Source organism: Rana temporaria, chromosome 9, assembly GCF_905171775.1.
Source record: "Rana temporaria chromosome 9, aRanTem1.1, whole genome shotgun sequence".
Lineage (NCBI taxonomy): Eukaryota > Metazoa > Chordata > Amphibia > Anura > Ranidae > Rana > Rana temporaria.
In genome coordinates, this window is record NC_053497.1 from 121,822,041 (window position 1) to 121,832,047 (window position 10,007).

The following is a 10,007-nucleotide window of genomic DNA, read 5'->3' on the forward strand; positions in this document are numbered from 1 at the left end:
GATCTTCGTTGTTTTATCATCATTCGTATTTTCGTGTCTTGTTTCATTCGATTGTAAAAACGTGCTTTAGTAGATCTTAGTGCATTCGTAATTCAGTTAAAATACATTTTACGTTGATTCAACACACTACTCATTGTAATTTTGTAAATCTAACTTGGCTGCGATAGACTACTTGACGGTCTTACTGATACTGACTGATTATTACTTTCGTAAGATTGTTTGAGTAAATTTGTAATCGGGCCTTAATTCGTTATTTTACGCAATGTGTCAGAATTGCTCCGCTAACGCTGCTAATGTGTGTTGTAAATCATTCGTACTTTCGTAAGTACATCGCAGCAAATCTTAACCATTCGAAAATGTCATACTTTACTTTCGTTTTCGATGCGCGGCTTATAGCCTCCGCCCCTGGACTCCATTTTGAGACGGTGTATGAGTGCGTGGTTTGGCGAGGGAGGAACAGAGAGCAGGGCAGAGGTGGGCTTGTCGAATTTCGACTTGTTTTTGTGTGGTGGTTTCACTGGTTTGCTATCTTTTGGGCAATTAAAATCATGTATAGGAGTGAGAATGGACATGTGAGTGTTGAGACTGAGAGTGAGAATGTTGGTGTTAGTCAGTGTGTTGATGTGAGACTTGTTGGTGTGACTGAGAGTGAAGTGGAGGAGAGGTGTGGAGCAGATGAGATGAGTGTGGTGGAGGAGAGGCATGGAGGGGAGAAGAGGCATGGAGGGAAGAGGAGGCGTGGAGGGGAAGAGAGGAGTGGAGTGGAGGACAGGTGTGGAGGAGAGGAGAGGAGTAGAGTCGAGGAGAGGCATGGAGGGGAGAGTAGGCATGGAGGGAAGAGGAGGCATGGAGAGAAGAGGAGGCATGGAGAGAAGAGGAGGCATGGAGGGGAAGAGAGGAGTGGCGTGGAGGAGAGTAGTGGAGTGGAGGAGAGGAGCGTAGTGGAGGAAAGGCGTGGAGGAGAGAGGAGGCGTGAAAGGGAGGAGAGGAGGGTAGTGGAGGAAAGGCGTGGAGGAGAGAAGAGGCGTGAAAGGGAGGAGAGGAGGGTAGTGGAGGAAAGGCATGGAGGGGAGAGGAGGCGGGGAGGGGAGGATTGGTGTGGAGTGAAGCCGAGGCATGGAAGGGAATGTGGAGGTGTAGTGGAGCGGGAGCATGGCAAAGAAAGGAGACATGTGGCCCCTCCTATGTCAGATAGTGCGGACTCAGATGTGCAGCAGAACAAGCGAACCAAGAGACAGAAATCAAGGGGACCCATATATACCAAAGAGGAGAATGCTGCATTGGTTGCTGCAGTATCAAAAGAAAAAGTGACACTCTTCTGCCAATCCGTGCCAGCATCTGAGAAGTCAGCAGCCTGGGAACGAGTCCGGGACTCCGTGAATGCGGTCTCCAAGTTTCACAGGCCCACCAATGGCGTCAGACACAGGTAATTAATATTAAAATATTCTTTCACTCTTGTGTAAAAAATACACAGTTTTGTAGTCAATAACAAAAAAGTAACAGTTCAACGTAACCAAAAAATTTATTTGTCACAGCCACATGCTGAACAGTATACATATAACCATCACAATGTGAAAAGAAATGTGGTTTTCAAAAAACATTAATCTAAGTATTTGTTTTTTTATTAATGTAATTGTAATGTTTATGTACATTTGCAGGTTCTATGATTGTCGGGCAACGGTTACAAAGAAGATGCAGAGGCTTCGACTAGGACAAAACCGAGGAAAGCCTATCAAGTTGCGAGAGTGGGAGGCGGAGCTAAGAGATGTCCTTCTGGCAGAGGATGTCCCTGGATTCAGCAGCAGGGGTCAAAATCATAGAGCTGGTGGTGAGGAAAATTAAATATATCATTATAATTTATATATATTGCAGTTATAATATATTTGTAAAGCTATCTTATTGTTTATGATGACTACACATGTATGACTTTTATTTTTATTTTTTTACATTCATGTTTTCCAGATCAAGAAACATCATCCTTGGAAGGATCAGCTCCAACTCCAAGTACATCCTATCAACAACATTCTGGTGGTGAGTACCCAACACAAAGGATATCTAATGAACTGCTATTTACTACTTGGACCAAGTCACTGTGCCATGCAGACCGTCACAGTTGAGACAATTAGGTGCCGTTTCTGTCTCCCTGGCTACTCAGCTTTCACTATCACAGTCGAGAGCAGAAGGCTCGTTATGCACAGTGAGCCGAAAAAATAGCAATGCAAAATAGTGGGCAGCAATAGAGCAGCTGAAGAGAACTTTTTAAAATTAACCAGCAGGTGATTGGTTGGTTGCTATGCGGCCCTAACAAACAACATTATGCTGGATAACTTCAGCAACTTCTGCTCCACCCACTATAGTATTTATTGTGTCTACGGTTCTGTGTGCCCAAGCAAGGTAGCAAGGTCAGAGCTGTGGATGCTGAATTGTGACGGGGGCAGAGCTGCGTGGGGCTGTTAGGTGAAGGTGGGTCAAGTTGCAGGGTGGGACAGAGAACACAGCTGTTCACATGTGCTGTGAAGGTGGGTGAAATTTACCACTGTGAAGGGGGTTCAGATCAGAACATAATTGTGAAGGGGAAACTGTCATGTGAAGGTTCTGATCAGGTTCTGAAGGTTCTGAAGGTTACATCAGCTTCTGAGGAAGCTGATGTAAGAAATGTGATTTTTAAATCAAAAGGTGGGTATAGTAGTAGTATGTATGCACCCTTCCAAATTCAAACTTGCCTGCTTTCATTTTGTGACTAGATTTTGAGGGATGCCGAGAAAGGGGTGAGAGCTCCGCCAACAGCATAGTTTGAAAGGGAGTCCTTCTCTCATCGATCACAGGGGGGGAAGAGAGAGGAGAACACATCGATAACAGCTTTGATTTGACATTGCCGTGTTCCCCGCCGCTTGCTGCCACATACATCCCCTCCTCCGGGACTTTTATCCTGTCCAATCCCAGGACGGGCGATCTGTAAATTAAAGTTTCCTGGCCATGGGGCAGGGCTGTTTAGTAGCGGGAAAACATCAATTGAAATGAAAGCGTTTATCGCTCTTTACCTGCAGCACATGTAGGCTGCATGGTGGGCACAGGGTGCATTGGTGGGCACAGGCTACATAGGTGGGCACAGGCAGGCTTCATTGGTGGTTTTGGATAAAGTTGGTGTTAATATTTTTTTTTAATATTTTATTCTGCATAAAACAATTTTGTGTCATTTAATGAGATAATTTATGAGGGCGTGTTTAGGGGTTGAATTAGGGGTGGGGCAAGCTAAGGGTTGGGTGTGGCAACTAACTGTTGGCTAGTAACCCTTGAGGCCTGGCTAGTAGCTAATTTAGCCCTGGTACTATGTATATGGGGGTTGTAGTAAATGATATGTAGATACTTGATAGCATATTTTACATATATTTTGTTAATCTTAAAAATTGCCAGAAATGTAACATCTGTTTTAACACATCAGCAACTTCTGATTATATTTTACATTTCCTCAGTCCATTTTTGGTTGAATATTTGATTTCATAGTAGAAAATATTGTAGTTATACGACATATCTCAGGCAAAAATTGTAAATACAGCTGTTGACTTTTTCATGAACATTACCTTGACTCTTCACTCTTTCTTCCGTCTTTAACAGAAAGCTGCATTCAAGACCCTCCAGCATCGGCTTCTGGCAGGACCATTGCTCCTCCTCAGGGTAAGTGCATGATCTGGGAAGAAACAGGACACAGCACTAACTCCATTATCATCATGTACCCTATTTACACATAGGCATTTTCATGTAATACACCTAAAAGTTCAATTTAAAAATTCGTACAAAAATGACACCTCATACCTTTAGAACGTGAAAGTGAAAGGGACACTGTGATTTGAAGGGGGATTGATATATCAAGGAGGACTGCGCAAACTGTGGAAATAAATGAGAGTGGCTGTGATGTCAGAGATTCATTCCTATCACAAAGATTTTTTGCTGAACTCCACCGTGTTGAAATTTTTTTTCTGCCTTTGGTTCTTTTAATGATTTTGAATTTAGTAGCCCTTATTGAAAGGTGTTCAACAGCTCTTTTGCGCTTTTTTTTTAAACTACCGTTAAGCCTATAATATCTATACATAATATCTCTATAACCTGTATGGTTTAGAAGATATTCGCCCTGCAAACCTAGCACGGCACACTAAATTACTTACAAGGTTATTAGCTCATAATGAGCTAGTATGCTGTGCATACTAGCTCATTATGCCTTTGCTTTACAGGTATTTTTTTATCTTTTAGTGGGTATAAAAGCGCTACAAAGGTTTTTGCAGTAGGATATCAAAAATACTACGATAATAAATTTAGAAGACATATGCCCTTTTTACCTGCAACCTACTGGGACCCTTTAAGAACTTTATCTTCAACATTATCTTCACTCTTTCTTCCGTCTTTAACAGAAAGCTGCATTCAAGACCCTCCAGCATCGGCTTCTGGCAGGACCATTGCTCCTCCTCAGGGTAAGTGCATGATCTGGGAAGAAACAGGACACAGCACTAACTCCATTATCATCATGTACCCTATTTACACATAGGCATTTTCATGTAATACACCTAAAAGTTCAATTTAAAAATTCGTACAAAAATGACACCTCATACCTTTAGAACGTGACTGTGAAAGGGACACTGTGATTTGAAGGGGGATTGATATATCAAGGAGGACTGCGCAAACTGTGGAAATAAATGAGAGTGGCTGTGATGTCAGAGATTCATTCCTATCACAAAGATTTTTTGCTGAACTCCACCGTGTTGAAATTTTTTTTCTGCCTTTGGTTCTTTTAATGATTTTGAATTTAGTAGCCCTTATTGAAAGGTGTTCAACAGCTCTTTTGCGCTTTTTTTTTAAACTACCGTTAAGCCTATAATATCTATACATAATATCTCTATAACCTGTATGGTTTAGAAGATATTCGCCCTGCAAACCTAGCACGGCACACTAAATTACTTACAAGGTTATTAGCTCATAATGAGCTAGTATGCTGTGCATACTAGCTCATTATGCCTTTAGTTTACAGGTATTTTTTTATCTTTTAGTGGGTATAAAAGCGCTACAAAGGTTTTTGCAGTAGGATATCAAAAATACTACGATAATAAATTTAGAAGACATATGCCCTTTTTACCTGCAACCTACTGGGACCCTTTAAGAACTTTATCTTCAACATTATCTTCACTCTTTCTTCCGTCTTTAACAGAAAGCTTTTCAGGAGTTAAATGTGCGTGTCATATGCTGATAAATATGTTATCTAATAAAGAAAAAAGATTTTCTGTTTAAGGCATTTTCTGTTTCTGCAATTTTTATATTGTATTTATTTACTTCTATAAAGGTTATTTTATTAAATAACCTTTTAAATTTTTTTAACTTTAGGATATAAATGCAATGTGTAGATTTACCTAAATAAGTTTAAATTGATTTTTTGTTTTCTCTCAATCATTAATACAACTTATCCCCCCTCCCCAACTCAATCTTTCATTTGCTCCATTATTCAATATTACTACTACATAAAAGTCTAATCTGAATAAATTCATTACTATGAACGCTTTCATCATTCATCAAACTTTGCCTATCTTATCTATTTCAGATCAGCAATACCACCCTGAGAGGAGAGTACAGTGCAGCCCGCACTCTCCTGTTCTTCTTTTGGAGAGGCTGGAGATTCAGCCAGAGATTACCCCTATCATTCCCCAGACTCCTGATTTCTCCCCCGGCCCAGAGGAGGAGCACAGAGGACAAGGTTCATTCATTCAGCCACCCCATGCCCTGATGCCACCTACTGCTGTACCGCCTTTCCCAACTGTGCAGGAGATCATTCTGAGGGAGCTTATAGAATTAAGGTGTGACAACCGAAAACTACAACGAAAGGTCAAAAGGCTTACCCGGCTTACCCATCAGTTGAGCAGGCAGCAAACTGAGAGTTTTGAAATAATTTTGGCCCGGGCAAGCCAACAACACAATTAGGCATTGGACAGAGTATATTTTGTTTACTTGAAGATATTTCCAGACACATTGCTCCAATGCCTGGGAGCTACGATGAACATATAACCAACAAAGACGTTTTGAAAAATGAAGGCTAGACCTTCCTCTGCCCATCTCATCGCAAATTATTATGCAGAATCGATCTTTTTACTGTTCCTTGATTTTGGTAGAAACGTTTTCTTATGCTGCCAAGTTACACCTACCCAGCATGTGTGTTTGTAATTTCTATGAAAATATTTTTTTTTTTGTGAATATAAAACTATTTTTGGTCTAATATTATTATTATTATTATTATTTATTTATATACATCATCACATTATCTGCTAAATTATTATGTATTCATTTCCCACACACAATAGTATTTTATTCCGAACTTCAAACTCTAAGGGCCAGATTCACAGAGTAGATACGACGGCGTATCTGCTGATTCGCCGTTGTATCTGTTGTTCTATCTATGCTATAGATAGCCATAAGATCCGACAGCTGTAATTGTTTTACACTGTCGGATCTTAAGATGCAATACCGCGGCCGCCGCTGGGGGGGAGTTTGCGTCGTAAACCAGCGCCGGGTATGCAAATTAGGAGTTACGGCGATCGACGGCGGTTTTTCGCGTTACATAGTTACATAGTTACATAGTTAGTCAGGTTGAAAAAAGACACAAGTCCATCCAGTTCAACCACAAAAAATAAAAAAACAAAAATAAAAAACACAGTAAAATCCTATACACCCAACTCCATTCCCACAGTTTCACGTCGCAAAGTTAGTCTTTTTTTTTTGGTGCCCTAACTTTAGTCAGCAAGCGTATTGCTGTCTAAAAGTATGGCCGTCGTTCCCGAGTTGAAATTTTAAAAATAACGTCGTTTGCGTAAGCCGTCCAGTAATACGGAATTACGCTACGCGCGTCGCCGTTCGAAAAAATTACGTCACGGCGCGCAATGCACGACGGGAGTTCGGAAACGGAGCATGCGCGGTAGGTCCGGCGCGGGAGCGCGCCTAATTTAAATGGCACACGCCCATTTAAATTGTCCCGCCTTGCGCCGGAGGCCGCCGGCGTAGGTTTGCATCGCAAGTGCAAGTACTTGCGATGAAAAATTGCGGCGGTGTAACGTAGATGATACGTTACGCCGCCGCTCTTCTATGTGAATCTGGCCCACACAGTCTACCTTAAACTATTCATTTATATTTTAATGTTTCCCCACTGTTAGTGGACACTGGACAGTAAAACAACACAGGAAGCAGGGGGGGGGGGATACTAACAGCAGTGGGAGTGTGGATACTGGAATAAGATAGCCAGGGTGAAAAATTATAGACCGAGGGGCTAGGGAGGTAGCGGAGGACAATATAAGTAGACATTAGGGAAAAACATGTATCCCACTATCACATCTTGTAAAGACACGTGGAGGCATTTTGCAATTTTGTATCTTCAAATGGTATGCAGCAGAGCTGAGTTAGGCAGAGAATGTACCCGATCGGCAGGGATGGACTGGGACAAAAATTTGGCCCTGGACTTCATCCAGACTGGCCCACTTTGACAGGACAACTCCCGCAACCCCCCCCCCCCCGGCCACCCAAGCCCCCTCTCCCCCTTCACTAGCCCCTAGCCGTTCTACTTTATTAGGCAGTACCACTGGGGAAGCTAGACATTATTTCACCCGGGGCAAAGAATCAGTTTGGTGCCCCCCCCCTTATGGGACAAGATTAGGCAGAAGTGAGAAACTCCCAGGCCATAGCTGTTAAATCAGCTGTCCGTCCCCTCCCCCATGCTCCTCTGTCGTCCCCCCTTGCTCCTCTGGTCCTCCCTCTGCTTCTTTGTTCCCCCCCAGGTGAGCGCTGTGGGTAGGGAGAGACAGAGGAGCTGAGGGGGGCGGCGGTCTGCTGTCACTGAAGCCGGCCCACTGAGCCATCGGTCCACCGGGAAACTCCCTGTAGTCCCAATGGCCAGTCCATCCCTGCCGATCGGTAAACTAATGAGAAAATATCTGCTTTCGCTGCAATGGAATTTTAATCACTATTCCAAAAGATAATACAGTTCCCAGTCTCCCTGTTCTTACCTTGCATGGAGCTGAGCAGCATTCAGATCCCTGGTGGTCAGAATGGAATCAAAATACCAGGGCCAAGATAAAGCATGAGTTTAGATTTGTAGCTCTGGGAAGTGTGGAGGTGATACACTGACAATGGCATAGAAGAAATTATTTCGATGTCAAAAAACCTAAAATAAGTAACACAACTGTATTCCATATATACATCAAAATAACATTTTTGCACATTATGCATTCCATGACACACACCAATATACTTACTCACACCCACTTAAAATATACATATACACAGTGACACACACTGACCCATAAAGACGACACACACTTTAACTGACAGACACACTGGCCAATAAATGAAGTGCCTTGTAAACAAAGCCAGACTGACCCAGACACTTAATCACAGAAAAACACAGACATACTCACATTGACCCTTAAACACACAGACTAACCCCATACTCACTCACACACAATGACAAATAAATGTGATTTATTTAAAAAAAAAAGTCATACAAGTATATCATTATAACATCCTAAGTGGGGTTTACTCTTAGTCTTAATACTTACTATGAAGTGCTGAAAAAACCTCATGTGTTTTTCTATTTGCTTCCTCCTCATCCACATCCAGGTCCAATGTTAGGCATGCATGTGAGACATGACGTCAGTAAATTGCAACTGCAAAAAAAGAGAGAGGGATATAAATTAGAAGAAATAATTAATGGAATGATGGAAGGTGAGTAGGGGAAAATTGATAAGCCACTCACGTGTTTAAGGGTGCCACAGGCAACATACTTAACCAGGATTAAATCCATAGTGTGGTGAGATGTCTTCCAAACGTGAACTGTAATATTTCTTCTTTGAGGGCAGGTGGCAGCAGTCTGCACTGCAGCAAGAGCACAGTAGGAGGAGAGCCCCAGTGTTTGTGGGAGTATTGCGAGCCGTGGAATTGTGGAGTAGGTTTCTTTATGGAATGGTAGCTTTTTTTTTTTGTGGCTTAATTTCAGAGCCAAGGAGTCAAAACATTACTCCAAAAACGAATGAAAAATAAACAAACTAACCCCAGCTTGGGTTGATAAAATTCTTGCAAACGGTGGTAGTAGATATTGGATTTGTGAATGTAAACAAAAACTATTATTATTTATTAATTATTATTATTATTATTATTATTATTATTATTATTATTATTACCCTTATGCATAGATCTACTTCAATTCAAACGTTTGCAAGTTGTAAGATGTGATGGGAAATAATAAAATCAACAAAAACAAACATAGTGCATGTCAGGATTCAAAATAGATATATCAACAGAAATGAATAAATATATAGTACTTTTAGCTACCTGGAAGACTATATTAATGCTTACCTGTATGTAGGTGCTTGAAATACCTCCATTCATGGTTTAGGGGATAATTTAGAACGATCGTGCATTTTCTTAAGGTGGTCATGCCAGGACTGGCAGACCTGCGTGCATAGCATAGAAGCTGATTATGTAATACTCACCTGCGATCAAAGCCCCCGCTGCAGTGGCCGACACATCATCGGGCAGCAGCATGTAGGCCCGGAGTTACTTCGGGGTTTTGCGCTGTGATTGCCCAGAGACGCTAAACCTGCACGTTTAACAGCGGGATTACATGTCGCCAGCCGTTGTGTCGGCCACCGCAGCGAGGTTTTCGCCGATCAGTGGTATTACATAATGAGCTAGTATGCTATGCATACTAGCTCATTATGATATAGTATGCAGGTATTTGCCTTTGTCTTGCACGTATTTTATTTTTGTATTTTATTTAAAGTGGGCTTGCAACCACATTATTAAATATTTGTATTTCAAAAGCTAAAATCTCAAAGTTAGAGATTGAGAGCCTAACAAGCTAGGATCACCCTTACAGTATAAACTCTTTTTTCATGTTTACAACCTCTGAATTATTTGGGGGGGGGCCTGGGGTCAGGAAATTATAAAAAAAAATAGTAAATAAAATGTTGAGGTAATCAATG

General features: G+C 41.6%; 1 protein-coding gene and 1 long non-coding RNA gene across 5 annotated transcripts; one reads left to right on the forward strand and one right to left on the reverse strand.

Moving 5' to 3' along the window:
• The first annotated feature begins 1,039 nt into the window (after positions 1 to 1,039).
• LOC120913976 lies at positions 1,040 to 6,253 on the forward strand. The gene is made up of 5 exons (XM_040324361.1): positions 1,040 to 1,426; positions 1,659 to 1,828; positions 1,963 to 2,031; positions 3,616 to 3,675; positions 5,585 to 6,253. Exons 1-5 carry the CDS (start codon positions 1,185 to 1,187, stop codon positions 5,959 to 5,961), a joined length of 918 nt encoding a protein of 305 aa, XP_040180295.1. The 5' UTR covers positions 1,040 to 1,184; the 3' UTR covers positions 5,962 to 6,253.
• LOC120913979 lies at positions 1,498 to 9,109 on the reverse strand. Of its 4 annotated transcripts, XR_005743602.1 has the most exons (7): positions 8,780 to 9,109; positions 8,583 to 8,690; positions 8,031 to 8,188; positions 5,126 to 5,248; positions 4,605 to 4,676; positions 3,582 to 3,688; positions 1,498 to 1,822 (listed from the first exon to the last, which is right to left on the reverse strand). It is a non-coding gene; the product is annotated as an uncharacterized LOC120913979 (long non-coding RNA). The 4 variants fall into 4 exon arrangements; XR_005743600.1 differs by having other exon boundaries at positions 8,583 to 9,109; XR_005743603.1 differs by lacking the exon at positions 5,126 to 5,248 and having other exon boundaries at positions 8,583 to 9,109.
• Positions 9,110 to 10,007: the final 898 nt, after the last annotated feature.